Source organism: Phoxinus phoxinus (assembly GCF_949152265.1).
Source record: "Phoxinus phoxinus genome assembly, chromosome: 3".
Taxonomy (NCBI): Eukaryota; Metazoa; Chordata; class Actinopteri; order Cypriniformes; family Leuciscidae; genus Phoxinus; species Phoxinus phoxinus.
In genome coordinates, this window is record NC_136878.1 from 5,026,251 (window position 1) to 5,043,235 (window position 16,985).

General features: G+C 37.7%; 1 protein-coding gene across 20 annotated transcripts in view; it reads right to left on the minus strand.

The window, feature by feature from the left end:
• msi1a (musashi RNA binding protein 1a) overlaps positions 1 to 16,985 on the minus strand; it is a 66,118-nt gene that overhangs the window by 9,048 nt on the left and 40,085 nt on the right. For all 20 annotated transcript variants that reach the window (XM_079608258.1, XM_079608262.1, XM_079608273.1 and 17 more), the window contains 4 exons: positions 15,697 to 15,789; positions 4,948 to 4,996; positions 2,270 to 2,352; positions 1,651 to 1,768 (listed from right to left, as the gene is read on the minus strand). In XM_079608258.1, the coding sequence (XP_079464384.1) occupies positions 1,651 to 1,768; positions 2,270 to 2,352; positions 4,948 to 4,996; positions 15,697 to 15,789 (343 nt within the window). The remainder of the gene's footprint in view (positions 1 to 1,650; positions 1,769 to 2,269; positions 2,353 to 4,947; positions 4,997 to 15,696; positions 15,790 to 16,985) is intronic.

Sequence of the window (16,985 nt, forward strand, 5' to 3'; positions counted from 1 at the left end):
AACATTAGGTAACTAAACGAATAACAATAAAAAATACTGGTAACACTTTATAATAACTGAACAACTATTAATCATTAATTGAGCATTAGTAAACAGTTAGTTCATAATTTATAAAGCATTAATAACACATGGTTACCGAGTCTTTTCATGATAATCGAATGTAAAGAGTTTTATCTCTAAAAACAGATTAGCTTATAACGCTAGTGTATGGGGCATAGAATAGGTAAAAGTAAATCGCTAGTTAATACCACTAACACGGCTCAAAATAGCCTCACACTAACACAGTAGCATAATGAGGGTCCCTACATGCAAACCGAAGCATTGAGAACTTTGTAAGTGTACAGACAGTTTAATAAGAAGATACTTTATAAAGACAGTACATTACGCGTATACAGGCAGGAGCCATCTTGGAAAACAGTCTCGACTAGTTGAGCCACGAACGCCGTGCTACGTTAGATTTCACAAACGTAATTCCTATCGACCTAGCACGGCGTTTGTGGTTCGACTAGTCGAGACTGTTTTCCAAGATGGCTCCTGCCTGTATACGTGACGTCTTTATAAAGTATCTTCTTATTAAAAAAATTATAATTATAAGCTAATCTGTTTTTAGAGATAAAACTCTTTTCATTCGGTTATCTTGAAAACGCATCTCAGAGAACGATCGACTCGGTAACCATGTGTTAACTACCCCAGGTTCATTTTTCACCGGAATTGTCCTTTAATAGACATTAATAAGCAGTCTATAAATACAGCTATAAATGCTTGATTCTTGATTTAAAAGCATATCTATAATGTGTTTAATAATTGTATTGTCATACTTTATTAATGATCAATTTCTAATTTCTAAATGAAGTATAGCATTATTTACAAACAGTTATTTAAGAGTTGTCAGTGATTCATAAGATCACTTAGAAATAATTTTAAGTAAATGTAGTAAATTCAGGTAGTTATAAAGTATTCAGTAGTGGTCAGTTAACTATTTGTGTGAGTTCATCTAAAGTGAGGACTAGTTATGCCTTGTAAAGCATTTATAAAGGAGAAAATATTAAAATAATAAAAAGTAAGATTAAAAATCAAATGTATTACAAACAAAGAGGAAGAATAGGTTATCTTTTCTTCCATAGTTACTAATGAAAATGACAATTAAGTTAAAAAAGTCATTTTTGCTCAATGTCTTTTAAGCAAGTAGTGTTTTTAGTGGATGTGTTAAATTAGTCTCATATTTTACTACAATATTTGTTACCAATTCAGAATTTAATTCTCTATTTATTTACTTTCACTAATTTATGAAGAAATTTGCAATGTTGTGTATTTGTTTTAGAGTCTGCTAAATTATTAACTGTGAATGAATGTTCTGAATAAACCCCCGGTTTAACTGTTGTGAAATAACATTTGATGTAATTTACAAAGTTTATTTTGTAACCCAGCCCACACACAGCCACAATTGCAGCTTAATTTTCACAATAAACTATAATAAAATCTTGCGTAATGTGACATTTGTTGCTCTGATTTGTGGCAACCACACAGTGCAGTTCCCTGTTGTAAACAGCAGGTGGCGCCAAGCTCTCATCAGACAAGACTGAACGCTTGATTTACTCACGTGTGCGCGAGTTCACTGAAATGATTTGCGTTTTCCATCTTTCGACTCACCCAGCATGCCGATCCCCAGCATGAAGGCGTCCATGCCGTAGGGCATCACCCTGGAGCGGCCTCGCGCCGTACCCGTCGGTGACATCACTTCCTTCGGCTGCGCCTTCTTACACTCCACCTTCAAACAGAGCCGAAGACAGTCGTCACACACAGAAATAAGTCAAGTCTCCTTTATTTCTATAGCGCTTTACACAACACAGATTGTTTCAAGGCAACTTCACAAGCAAATAAAAGAATCGATGATGCAAACTTGAACAAATATGAGAATAATTAATCATTATTCAGCACAATTTAGTTCGATGTTCGTTTAATGAAATGTGCTCAATAGCAGCTCTACAGAAGACAACAGTGTCATTATTCAGCGTGAGTCAGTTCAATGATGATTCAATTCGGTTCAACGTCAGTGTCAATGTCGCAAAATTCATCAATAATGAAACAAATTTGATTCAGCAGTAAAGCAGCTTTATAGAGAACAAGAGGTTCATTATCCTGTTCAAGTTTTGGTCTAATCTGATAGAGTCGGTTTAGTCAATTCGACATTATTACTGAATATGAAGTGTCTTTTAAACCTTTACAAAAAGGTGTTTTCACACAGTTTGTCATAGCAGCACACACTCACCATCTTGTTGTTGATCTCATGAAAGTGGATCTCGCAGACCTTTTCCACCACGTCTTCATTCTCAAAGGTCACAAAGCCAAAACCTGCAGAGCAAGTACACACGAATCACAAACATGACGCTGCTTTCACAGAATCTAAACATAGAGCATGTTTATTTTGCCCAGTCCAATCCTGGCATCAATGTTCCCCTTTACTTTCTCATTAGCTGTTCTCCCTCTTTTGTTCTGTTTACATCTGTTCATATATTCAGCCCATTCTCTCCAGAGATTACCTCTTCACCTGCTGCACTCACCTGTCCTATACTCGACCCCGCCCACTCATCTGTCACTCACACTCAGACTCCGCCCACTGCCCCTTCTGTCTATCAGACATGACGGTTTAACCTCTGAACTGCTAACCAGCTCACCAACACCAAAGCCCTATTACCCGACATGAACTTGAGCAATGCCTCTGAGCCAATAGACATGAGACAATGAGAAGAGACGAGAAAAGAGACAAGATCTCAAATATCACATCAAGTTATGAAAAAGCATCTTTTGATCTTTTTTTTTCTTTAATAGGAGAACCTGTTTGATCTGCCTTTATTTTTATTTCTCCAAAAGAAAGCTTAAATGAAGCATAACTTTGAGCAAGCTGAGCAACAAATGGAGCAAGTTAAGCAACTTTTGATCACAAATAAGCGTTTCTAGTTATTTAAGCATCTGAGACTGAGTTGATACTTGAAATATAAACGCAATAGAAGACCATAAAGTCTACTGAACTATGAGCTGTGAAAGAGCAACTATTGATCAATTAAATGAGAATTTATTTGACTTTTATTTAAAAAATTTGAGTCTTGATTATTAATTCTCTTAAAATAAAGAGTTTTCAGAGAAATGTCTGAGATGAAGTTGATACTGAAGAATAAGTATAAATAAGAACTTCATTACATCTCCTGAGTTGTAAATGAGCAACTTTTGAGCATTAAATTATTCCTCAAATACAAGAGATGAGATGATGAAACAAGAAGAGACCAGACCAGACGAATAGAGAGGAGAAGAGACGAGACCAGACCAGACGAATAGAGAGGAGAAGAGACGAGACCAGACCAGACGAATAGAGAGGAGAAGAGATGAGAAGAGACCAGACCAGATGAATAGAGAGAAGAGACCAGACCAGACCAGACCAGACGAATAGAGAGAAGAGACCAGACCAGACGAATAGAGAGGAGGAGAGACGAGACCAGACCAGACGAATAGAGAGGAGGAGAGACGAGACCAGACCAGACAAATAGAGAGGAGAAGAGACCAGACCAGATGAATAGAGAGGAGAAGAGACCAGACCAGACGGAAGAGAGGAGACAAGACGAGACCAGATCAGACGAATAGAGACGAGATGAGAAGAGACCAGACCAGACGAATAGAGAGGAGAAGAGACCAGACCAGACGAATAGAGAGGAGAAGAGACCAGTCCAGATGAATAGAGAGGAGAAGAGAGGAGAAGAGACCAGATGAATAGAGAGGAGGAGAGACGAGACGAGACCAGACCAGACAAATAGAGAGAAGAGACGAGAAGAGACCAGACGAATAGAGAGGAGAAGAGAAAAGAAGAGAAGAGAAGAGGAGAAGAGAAGATAAGAGAAGATAAGAGAAGGAAGAGAAGGAAGAGAAGAGAAGAGAAGAGAAGAGAAGAGAAGAGAAGAGAAGAGAAGAGAAGAGAAGAGAAGAGAAGAGAAGGAAGAGAAGAGAAGAGAAAAGAAGAGAAGAGAAGAAAGAGAAGAAAGAGAAGAGAGGAGAAGAGAAGATAAGAGAAGAGAAGAGAAGAGAAGATAAGAGAAGATAAGAGAAGATAAGAGAAGAGAAGAGAAGAGAAGAGAAGAGAAGAGAAGGAAGAGAAGAGAAGAGAAAAGAAGAGAAGAGAAGAAAGAGAAGAAAGAGAAGAGAGGAGAAGAGAAGATAAGAGAAGAGAAGAGAAGAAAGAGAAGAAAGAGAAGAGAGGAGAAGAGAAGATAAGAGAAGATAAGAGAAGGAAGAGAAGAGAAGAGAAGAGAAGAGAAGGAAGAGAAGAGAAGAGAAAAGAAGAGAAGAGAAGAAAGAGAAGAAAGAGAAGAGAGGAGAAGAGAAGATAAGAGAAGAGAAGATAAGAGAAGATAAGAGAAGATAAGAGAAGAGAAGAGAAGAGAAGAGAAGAGAAGAGAAGAGAAGAGAAGGAAGAGAAGGAAGAGAAGAGAAGAGAAAAGAAGAGAAGAGAAGAAAGAGAAGAAAGAGAAGAGAGGAGAAGAGAAGATAAGAGAAGAGAAGAGAAGAAAGAGAAGAAAGAGAAGAGAGGAGAAGAGAAGATAAGAGAAGGAAGAGAAGGAAGAGAAGGAAGAGAAGAGAAGAGAAGAGAAGGAAGAGAAGAGAAGAGAAGAGAAGAAAGAGAAGAGAAGGAAGAGAAGAAAGAGAAGAAAGAGAAGAGAAGAAAGAGGAGAAGAGAAGAGAAGAGAAGAAGAGAAGAAAGAGAAGAGAAGAGAAGAGAGGAGAAGAGAAGAGAAGAGAAAAGAAGAAAGAGAAGAGAAGAGAAGGAAGAGTAACATCAGCTCCCGACTGGCTGCAGAAGCATGTACACACTTGACTGTTGTTGTATAATTATATGACTCAACAAGGCTTTGAACGCGAGCGTGTGCATTTGCGTGTGTGTGTGCCTGAATGCCGCCTTACCTCTGTGCCTGTTGGTGGTTTTGTCAAACATTAGCATCGCGTCATCAACCTGCAGACAAAACACACACACACACACACACACACACAAAAGAGAGGGATGAGACACACTAAGCCATTACCCAGCATGAGGCTCTATTGTGAAGCTCTGAAGAAACAGAGAGGGGCAGCAGATGGAGGGGTCGAGAGGGAGGAGGGAACAGAGAGAGAGAGAGAGAGATGGACAGAGAGAAAGAGAAGAAAGACAATATGGATGGAAGGAAAATAAAGGGGGTGAAATAAAAGAGGGGACTTTGAATACTTTAAAGCACCTTAGGTTAAGCAAACAACGCTGTTTATATCCAGAGCAGTTTTTTCAGTGTATACGCTTCTATAAGACCAGCGGTTCACAACCCAGATGTTACACTGGACATCAAATAACTAACTAGAAGAGTGCCACGGCTGTCTGGGGTACAAAATAAAAGTCTTTCGTTGAACTTCAAAGTTTCTATCAAGCTTAATTTAGTTTGCACCTTCATTTTTAACGGTGCAGGAACCTATGCTGAAGTAGAAATCAGCGTCATGTTATCCCATTCATTTCAACGATTTTCATGAAAAAAAATAATTTGTTTTTAAAAAAAAATGTTTTACATACACAAGAAGCAAATATTTCAGAATGAAATATACCTAGACAAATATATTGATAAGATTAACAAAATTTCCATGACTTTTCAAGGTGTTAAAGTTTCCCAAAATCCTGTTTTGTGTGATTTAAATAAAAAATATATAATAATTACAGATTGCACACACAAGAAGCAATTCAGGCTGATAAAATATTTTAGAGTGAAATATAACTAGAGATATTTATTTCCATGACTTTTCCAAGTCTTAAAATTCCCATTAAAAAAAAAAAAAAAAAAAAAAGATTCCACAAGAAGCAACTCAAGCTGGTAAAATATTTTAGAGCGAAGCATAACTTGACAAATTTATATTCACGATATGATTTTTCCAGGTCTTAAAATCCCCTGACATTTCTAGGTTTTAATGACTGTAGTAACCCTAGAAACTGTTTGTGGAGAATAAACAGTGAAACCGGCTCAGACACAAAACGAAGGTGCAAACACACATATCTCTCTCTCTCTCTCTCTCTCATTAAACACATCGGTGTCCACCGGCCGAACAGCCGGATTCCCTGAATCTCTCAGTCCCGCTCCCTCCCGACTTCACAGTTTGGGGGTAAATCTTTTCAATAACTCTCTCTGTCCTGTTCCCCCCTTTCTCTTCAAACCCTCTCCAAAGTTTACTATTCCCATGGAGACTGCAAAGAATTTCAATTAGAAGAATTGACCCCCTCCCTCGCTTCTCCTTTCATGAATAGAACAGAGAGAGAGAGAGAGAGAGAGACGAGGAGCTGGATAATGGCCGTTATGAATAGTGCTGGAAGAATAAACTTTGACAAGAGAGAGGAATATGTTTTCAGTGATGAAGCAACGGTCAGGATAACAAATGAAAAGAGAACTTTAAATTCAGTTTGCCGTATAAAAATCTATAACTCTCCGTCCTACCCATCAACAGGCACAATATCATCTGCATAATAACATTTGCTGTAGACAGAACTGATTAAACGTTAATCAACCGCCACAATAAAAAAACAGTTATGAATAGATTTAAAATCAGTTTGGATTGGCTGTATTTAAAGCTCACCTGTGACTGTACATCAGATAAATGATATATTACTGCTTCAGTCATTCATTTACAGAATAATCTTTGATCATAATGTTGCAACCATAAACAGCCTACAGTTAGGCTAATAAACAATATTAATACTTTGTCAAACATTTGCTTATAAGCATCGCTTTCACTAAACTGAAGCTCTATGTTAGATAATGTAGATATGTTTATTATTTAAATTAAATTAAATATATATATATATTGATCTTTCATTAAAAAAATTGAAAGTGAGGGGAATTATGAATCACATTATGAAATAAATGTTTTTCTCCAATGTATGTTGGCCACAATTATTGGACTTCTCTTAGAAAAATATTTCTTAAGTATATTCCCATTCATATTTATGTTTTTTTAGTTTTTTAGCAAACCAGGGTGACTAGAGCATGAAATTACCCAGCCATGACTTCCTGTTCCACAAGTATAAATATGAGGAAACAAAGGCCAAATTCCCTTAATAATCCATCACAACAAGTAAATCCAAAGAATATAGTTCTGATGTGCAGCAAAATACAAAATACTCAGCCTCATAATAGAAAGTGGCTGTTAGAAAATAGCTAAAGCATTGCAAATTCACATTTCCACCAATTCCAATAATTAAGAAGTTCCATTCAACTAAAGATGTTACAAATCTATCTGGAAAAAAACGTGTGTCTATATTGTCTTAATGCACGGCGAGGAGGAGAGTTTGAGTGGCCAAAGAGTCTCCAAGGATCGTAGATGGACACTTGCAGAGATTTTCTTGGGTTCTTGGGCTCAGAAATCCTAAAAAAAAAATGGTGCACGCTGGGATAAAAAGTACCCCATGCCTACAGTTAAATATACTGCCCGGATCTTAAATGTTGTGGGCCTTTTTCTTTTCTTTTTAGCTGGAGGTCCTGGACATCTTGTTCAGATACATGGCATCATGGATTCTATCAAATACCAACAGATAAAAAAAATCAAAACCTGATGGCCTGTGCTAGAAATCTTATAATGGGCCGTGGACGATCCAAAACAAACATCAAAATCAACACAAAATGAAGCTTCTGCCCTGACCGTCCCAGTTCCCTGACCTAAACCCTACAGAAAAAACTGAAGAGGAGAAGCACAAACATGGATGTGGGAATCTGGAGAGATTATGTATGGATGAATGGTATCTGATCTCGTCAGGTGTTCTCCAAACTCATCCGGCATTATAGGAGAAAACTCAGAGCTGTTATCTTGGGAAAAGGACAATATTTGGGTGTAATAATTTGGTGCCAATAATTATGGCCAACGTCACAACGTCACTAGAGAAAAAATATTTCATTAGATTTTCCCGCAATTTACATTTTATATATATATCCTAAACATTACAACATTCATATTGATTATAGTAATATTAATAACTCAATATTGATGTAATTGCACCTAGCGTAACACCACACCTTCACCATGGTACACAGAGCAACAGCGACTTGATAATGACTGTGTGAATTTGTTCACAGTAACATCCTGCTTTTGATCCTTCGATGAAACTCAACACAACCTGTAACACGAGCATCGTGAAGCGACTGTTAACTGTCTCACGTCCAGATCTGAGGCCTTATTATTTACTGACTGCTGGCGTCTTCTTCAGGATTACACGTCGCTTCAGTCTGTGCGAGAGCTGTCGGCGGGACGGCACCAGCCGAAGCGCTCGAGAGTCACATGACATGCCAACATTTATGTGACCGAGTAGCTCTTTTCAGTGCCACCTGGTTAAATGACCATGGGAAAGGTCAGACACTCTCAGCCCAGATAGGCCGCTGTCAAACACACACACTTAGACTTGACATTTAACTATAACCCTCTCCTGCCCCCTCCTATTGAAACCTGGTCGTACCCTTCCCTTCATTGAGTCAATCCCACAAACACCCCCTCCCCATCCTCCAAATCCAATGACACTGCAAAGTCAGGAGAAGAGCGCGGACCGACAGCTGCTGTGAGCGTTAGCATTGATGTGAGAAATGATCAATGTGATGTTTGTGTTTATGAGTTACTGACACAGTAAAAATAGGTGAACGAGATGGAAAACTTGTTCTATTAACCATTACAATAACAGATAAACCGATACCGGCAGTCGAATTTTTGGATGATTCAGATGTTTTCGTCCCTAAAAACATTCACACTAGAGCTCCAAACTAGAATCTGACATGAAACCAGGCATCAAAACTTCATATTTTTTATTTAAATATATGTACAGCCTAAATTTTTTAAATTGGGCATTAAAAAAAAACTTTTTTGCAGATATGCCAAATTACAAATGATATATTGGTGTCACCAATATATTGTGTATCCCTAAAAGATCTGCATATCAAAATTAAAAGTTTGAGAACTGAATGTGGTGTGGTGTTTGAAAAGGTGAACATTACTATTATTATAGAGAGCCTAAGTCCCTCCCCTTCCGGTGGAGCACCAATGGGACCTTATTTCGGAAAAATATTGTATGGTAGTCAATGGCGAGAGACAACAAATATTTTGATCTCGTTTGAATTGTGCCCTGAATTACACATATGATGTTTGTCAATTTAAAAGATACATTTTAAAGTCAAGAAAGTTGCAGTTTGATGTAAAACTGTTGAGGTGTAAGACTGTGAAAATACGTCATTACAAAGACTACAAACCGAAAAGGCGCACATGTCACGTCATACCTTTTCTCTCAATGAATGAAGCTAACTTTACTGAAGCTAACTTTACTGAAGCTGACGTCTGTAATTCTTTATATAGTCTTACGTTATAATCGTAACGTTATGCCGTCATGCCTGAGTGTGTTGTACCAGACTGCACACACACGTGCAACGGTGACGTATAGACGAGAGATGTAGTTCATTGAGCGATTGTCACATAAAACTAAACGTTACTCTTCTGTTTTATGACAAACTACGACTTTCTTGACTTTCATAATTATCTTTTAAATTGACAAACGACATGTGTGTAATTCAGGGCACAGTTCGGACGGAATAAAAAGATAAGTTGTCTCTCGCCATTGACTACCATACATATTTTTCCCGAAATAAGGTCCCATGAGCCGGAAGCGGAGGGGAGGGACTTAGGCTCTCTATTGATCAGACTTGAGGTTAGTGATTTCAACAAACCACTAACCGTGAGTATTAGACTTTAGCGCACATATAATCCTGCGCTGTTTGTTCTATGAACATGAATCATACCTCAAATTGTGAGGCTTGTTGAGTAGAGGTGTGTTGTTACTTTACTAAGCAATTAGATTTACCTGGCGGACGATAAAACGACTGAAAAATCCCATGGATTTAGACTGAAGAGTGACCCGAGCCACACAGGCCCTGTTTACACCTGGTATTAGGATGCGTTTTGGACGATCGGATCACAAGAGGACGACGCTAAATACAGGAGTAAAGGGTCTAAAGCGCTTTGAGCTTGTCCACATTCCACCACTTCCAGAGGAAGATGAAAACACATTCGACCGGATTGCTTTCGTAGTGTAAACGCTCATGTGGTCGAGTGTGTTCAAACAGAAATTCAGCTTATTTCGTCCATTAGATCAAAAGATCTGAAAAAGCCCCTACATTTACCCGCCCACAGACCCTCCCCTCGAAGAAATCAGGACAGAAGAGTTTGAAAGTGGACAAAAGAGACGGATTAAAACACCAGGTGTAAACGGGAATGTGTCTCCATTGTCTTCCTGTGATCTGATCGACCAAAACGCATCTTAATACCAGGTGTAAACAGGGCCCTAGAGACTAGAATATCTTCATTGAGTTTCTTTAGATTTGATCCAGTAAGAAAGAACCCAAAACACCCAAACAACTTGTGTGTTATGATTAAAGTTTAACGTTGAACTTGCGCCAGTTCCCTCCTCCTCCTTCGTTACAGTGAGTTTTACACAGACACTCGTGTTTGCTTTCTGAAAAAGTTAATATTTAGTTGTTTTGTACTTTTGTAAACTGGCATGTAAAAAAGTTTACTTAATTATAATTAGTTAGTTTATCTTAATCGTCAAAAAAAAAAAAAACTGATATATGATTACAAAATCATTCTAATCAGACTGATGCCAAAAAAAATTTAAAACAAAGAAAATTGCTAATATAAAATTAAATCGCATCTAACATAAAAGTTTTGGTTTACATAATATATGTATTATATTATATAAACACAAACTTTTATGTTAGATACGATTAATCGATATGACTAAAAGGACTAAAAAATATAACATACCTAAACAGAATAAAAGGTTTAGGAACTGTCAAAATAGAAATACAAATTTTATAAAAAAAGATAAGGAAGAAAAAATTGAAATGCAAAAGTTTAAGAAGACAGTCCTTCAAAGATGACAGCTACTATTGCTCCAACACAACCTAAAATCATTTTCCATATCAAATCTCACAAACAAAACACACACTCTCTGTCCTCTCCAAAACCCGCCAAGTGTCACATTTCTGTTTTATTAAACAAGCAGAAGGTATAAGATCTCCAGATAAAACTTGATTTTTATGCCTTCCTCATCACTCGTTTTCCCTTTAAACAGGCCAGCGGACAAAAGGTCCAGTGAAGCTCTCTAATCGACACCTCTCATGGCTGACTGGAGACTAACTTTTCCAGTCTGTCCGTTCCACTGGCCCTCTCCCTCTCAGCGTTTCATTATATCCATTGTTGTGGGTCGGAGCGCTTGGACTCTCACTGTACTTCGCTTTTGTGAGGCTGATCATATTCCAACCATTTTGGATTGTGCCTAACAGATCGGGACAATGGAGGGCAGTGAGTTTTCCCGGACGGGCTCGGCCGGCCAGATTGTGTTCACGGCAACAAGGGCTTCTCCCACCAAACACTGCGAACAGATACATACGCTAGTGCATGTGCACCGTGGTTTTTGATACCGATCCAACCGCTGAGTGAGAGGAGTGTGGAGACGAAGCACAATATTTTCACAGATTAAATGTAGAAAAATCCCTTCTTTGTCAACTTTAACCTTGCCTAAGATGAAGCGAGATTGCTTTCACATACTTTCCCCGTGCTTGAATTCCCAAAATGGAATTTGAAACACGTTTAACTTCTGTATATTGATGCATTTATGAGAGAAACAAAACATTCAGTGGGACATTATGTACGGTCTACCAGTCAAAAGTTTGAAATTATTACGATTTTGTTATGTTTTTGAAAGAAACTTCAAAGTTATCTGGTCTTTTAATAAAAACATTATTTAAACATTGTTCATGGAATGTTTTTTTCTGAAATGTTTTGGACGTTTGGCTAACAATTTTTAAATGTTACTACTTTGCAAAACCAAGAAAAAGTTTAAAAATCATTCAGAGAACATTCATAAATAATGTTAATATTTGTGTTAGCTTGGATTCTGGTAGTATCATTCAGTTATGGTTGTTTAAATCAGCATATTAGAATGAGTTCTGAAGGATCATGTGATCATGCAGCCTTGATGAGCATAAGAGACTACTTTCAAAAACAGTAAAACATGGTAATTATTCCAAACCTTTGAACGATAGTTTAAATAGGGGCAATACTGATTTTATGTTGTCTTTAAACTCCCAGCAGCCCAACAGGTGCACGAGGTGCTGACACCCACTGATACGCATTTGTGAGAGTGTACACCACTGAATCCACACGTGCATTTACATATTTGGGGGAAAAAAGAGCCCACATGCACCCGGTGTCACAGTGAGATGTGCGGAGACAATAGGCCCAGCAGGTCACCGTGGAAACAAGCTTGAGAGGGTGGGGGGGCAGCAGCTGTTGCATCAGTTAAGATTCGGAGACCCTCCCCCTTTACCAACAGCACCTTCACACCCTCGCTCCGTTCTCCCGCTCCTACCTTCACACACTTTACTACAGTAAGTGTCACTTTATATGAGTGTGATTCTGTAGTGAGGGACTACTTGAAATGTCTTCAGGGTATGTTTCATATAAACATTACCACACGTCATGATCGAATTATGGTCTTGGTAAACACGAGTGGAATGATCAAAGTCAAAATAATTTTTCTTAAAGGTGAACTCATAAAATTGACCCTATTTATATACGGTAAATACAACATATAAAAGTTATTGGCCTTCCCTTCCAATCACATGACACCTGGTATGTTTCACAAACCAATCATACAATTAAGTCCTGCCTCATCGAATATCCTGTTTTATTCATAAATACACACATAAAAAATGTTTCTTGAGCATCAAATCAACATATCAGATTTAGAGCTGCACGTTTAAAATCCCTGTTGTCGATAATTTTATCCCTTAAAACTCATCTTTGATCACCAAAATGACATATTTCAAAGTTTTTTCCTTTAAAAAAAATTATTCATGCCTTAAAATAGCTTGAATGTAACTCTACACATATACATTTAGTATACGTGGCTCTATGAATATGCAAATGAGCCCCGCCTCCACTCACTCGCACCAGCTCAAAAATCCACGATCATACGTTGACCTGATTGGTTGCAAGTTTGTGACGTCAAAAACATCAGCGTTTTTAGACTTTGGTTCACTGCAGTTTTAAGGAGAAAATGCTCAGCAATTTTGTTGACATGAATTTGTGGCTTGTCTTAAAGCATATTAAAAACACCACAGTATATAAACAACATTAAAAGCTTGATTTTCACCACAAGTGGACTTTAAATAATTTAAAAATTATTATCTTGATTCAAAAACGTTAATTTCACCTCTGTCTGTTCACCAAAATTATGTCATCTCGTTTCAAATAACGATTGTATCAATTACATCGTTTACACCAGTAGGTGGCGACAAGTGACTGTTAAAGCAGGGCTAAGCAGGTTCGCAAATTTCTTCGCTATATTGTCGCTTTTTGCTCGCAGGTTTCTCTATAGAGCGCCCCCTACAGCTTCGGAATAGTTATTTGACAACACTGTCGAAAAACTCGCTGTCGACTCTCAGATACCAGATGCTAGTAGATCAACGAAATCAGAGCAGACGGGACATTCTTTACAACGTTGTCTTCATTCGGGTTCGAACAGCGTGAGGGAGTGCAATAATGATAGAATTTTAGCAGATTTCTTTTTGCCGTAAAGCAATTGTTTACATCGCGAGACCTGATATCACGCGATACTTCCTGACTCCGCGTCCGGCGGCCCGCCGGCTCAAAGTTGCAAGTGCGTTTTTTCCGCTCACAGGCGCTTGGGGGGTGCGAGACGACCACCATTCAACCCGAAAAAAGTCATATAACTATTCCAATGACTCCGAAGCTGTTCAGTTAAGGTAAAAAAAGTTAGTTAGAGCACCGTTAAAAAAAAAAACGTTTGTCATTGAATCATTGAATCATCGATTCGAGATTCGTTAAAACACGCTGATTCATCCAATAATGAAACAAGTCTTTAAGAGTGAGTCATTGAATCATTCACTCAAACTGATTTTTAGTTTCAAATAGTTCATTCAAATTATACAAATTTTTGAATAGACTGCTCAGAAGCAGCTGCTCTGAATAAGTTGTCAGTTCAGAATCGTGGGAGAATCCCGATCTCAGTTTGAAACAAAAAAACTAAAAATCATGATTCTCAATTTATCCAGAATCGTGCAGCTCTAATTAGACTGATTTCTGAGTGATCATGTGACCCTGAAGACTGCAGTAATGATGCTGAAAATTCAGCTTTGATCGCTGGAACAAATTACATTTTAAAATATATTCACATAGAAAATCATTACTTTAAATTGTACAAATATTTCACTGTTTTTACTGCATTTTTGATCAAACAAATGCAGCCTTAGTGAGCAGAAGAGACTTCTTACATAAACATTACACTTTTAAAGGGTAGTTTACAACATTTGAAGGTCAGAAGGTTTTCCCAATTAAAGAATCCCCATAAACATGATCATGACCAGTTGTTTTGTGTCTATTTAGTGTCCCTTTTACTCTAATCGTTCTGGCTAGTTTAGGACCATTTTGGACACCCACTTTTAAAGCTTCCCTTTGTAGTGCGTGTCTTACTCTTTCTCCTCCTCCTCCTCTCGCTCTCCCTCACTCGTCTCCTGCCTCGACTCATATGCTCTTCTCTTTCTTTAGACCCTGTTGTCCACTATTCAACTCAGCGGGCCGCTCTCGCACCAAAGAAAAAGCAGCAACACAAGGACTCCAACTGGGACACCAATTCTTTACCGCTGACATCGAATATGACAGTAACAAATGGAACAAGTGGAGACAGATGGAGCATAAAAGAGATATCATGTGTTCTGTGTGCATCAAAACAGAGACAAATATACCTGACCTTTTTGTTATTGGAAATGTCAAAGAAAGGACCAATATCAAGAACACATTATTGGGTGATATTACAGGCATATTCAGAAAACTGTTTTTCTGGTTCTTTTAAAACTGGTTTTGGTGTGTGTGTGTGTGTGTGTGTGTGTGTGTGTGTGTGTGTGTGTGTGTGTGTGTGTGTGTGTGTGTGTGTGTGTGTGTGCCTACTTAACTATATTTTGGGGACAAATTTGAACCCAGAAGTGACCAAAACCTGACAAAATCTCCAAAAACCTCCCTTTAGGGACCTCCTCATTAATAAATCTGGTATAAAAATAAAGTAATTCAAGTTTGTTTGTTTGTTTTTTAATGTAGAAATCCAGAAAGTTTTGTGTGATGGGTAGGTTTAGGGGTAGGGTTAGTGTAAGGGGAGATAATATACAGTTTGTACAGTATAAAATCCATTACGTCTATGGAATATATTTAGATAGCTACCGGTAAGTAAACACGGGTGTGTGTGTGTCTACATATACATCTATAAAGTTGTACTATGTAGACATACTCTAATATATTTACAACCATTTATAGAAACTAAGATCCAACTCATCATGTGACATCATGACATCACAACCACTAGCTCATTAACATATAACCACCTACATTTACATAACCATTAACTTAAAATGGTATTAAAAAGCTTGACCTGCCCTGATTAGCAAAAGTATGATTGTCAAACAGAAGTCTTAAATTACAGTACTAAATACAGCCGGTTTATTAAGGATCAGAGAGAGGGGGGAAGGGGGATGCTCATGAGAAACTAAACTAAATTATGGCAGAAATAAGAAAGTAGAAAAGAGCCCTTGAACTCACCTTTCCGAACTGATCGAAATACTGTTTCACATCTTCGATGGTGGTGTTGACAGACAGCCCTCCAACAAAGATCTTCTTTGTTCTTGTTACCAGCTGAGAACACCAGAGACAAGACAAATAATGAGACTACAGGACGTTCTACAGGAAAACTAGGGTGCCATTTTAATAAGTATTTGGTCAAACTTTACAATAAGGTTTTATTTGTTGACATTGGTTAACAGCATTGACATGCTAATTTGAACATTTATTCATATTTTTTGTTATAAAAAAATAATGTGTGCGTCTATTACACAAGTAGGAGTAATGTACGACTGTTCCAAAACCTATGAGCTTCTTTAAAGTGTGCGCAGCTGCCTTCTAAGGGAACATACTAACTAAAAATGGAACCTCCGAAATGGAATTTAATGGACTCGGATTTGGAATTTGGAAGACTCTGTCTGACAGATACACAAGTAACACTTCTCATGACACGCAGGGGAGCATAAAGCATAAAAATACACCGCACCAATATCTATTTTATTCTTGGAGGTTTTTTTCCACAATATTTTTATAGGACAGTCCAGTCTAGACAGGAATTTTACTTAATTTTTATTTTAATTTGACTTTCTTTCTCTTTACGCCATCTTGGAAGAAATTTCACTGAGTCCATCACAATGCATTCTGGGGCTTACCTTATCTTTGAAGGATATATAGCTACTACAATTCAAAAGTTTGGATTTTTACCAAAACAAATTATACTTTAATTCAGCAAGGACGCATTAAATTGATCAAAAGTGACATGTATAATGTTACAAAAGTTGTTCTTTTGAACTGATCCAGGAAAAAAAAAGTTTTCAAAAATGTTCTAAGTATTAAAGGGATAGTTCACTTTGAAATTAAATTTTGGTATGTTTTAGCTTACCTCAAGGGCATCCAAGATGTAGGTGTCTTTTTTTACGCAGTAGTTTCAATTTTGATATGTTTAGGTCAAACCGTTATTGTCTGACAGTCATATCATGCAGGTCTATGGTCATTGTCTCAAAGAGCATACACAGAGTCCAAATTAAACGCACACGTCACACAGAAGGATGCGCCCGCGCCCTCAGATCACTTGGTCGTGGCTGTGTTACAACAAGAGGTAAAAACTATATAAATACCGTTCGTTTTCTCACACAAACCGCTTGTTTCGTGTCTTAGGCCATCAATGTGTACTTACGATGGGGAATTGTTTAATTTGGACGATGGGGAATTGTTTTAATTTGGACTCTGTGCATGCTCTTTGAGACAATGACCATAGACCTGCATGATAT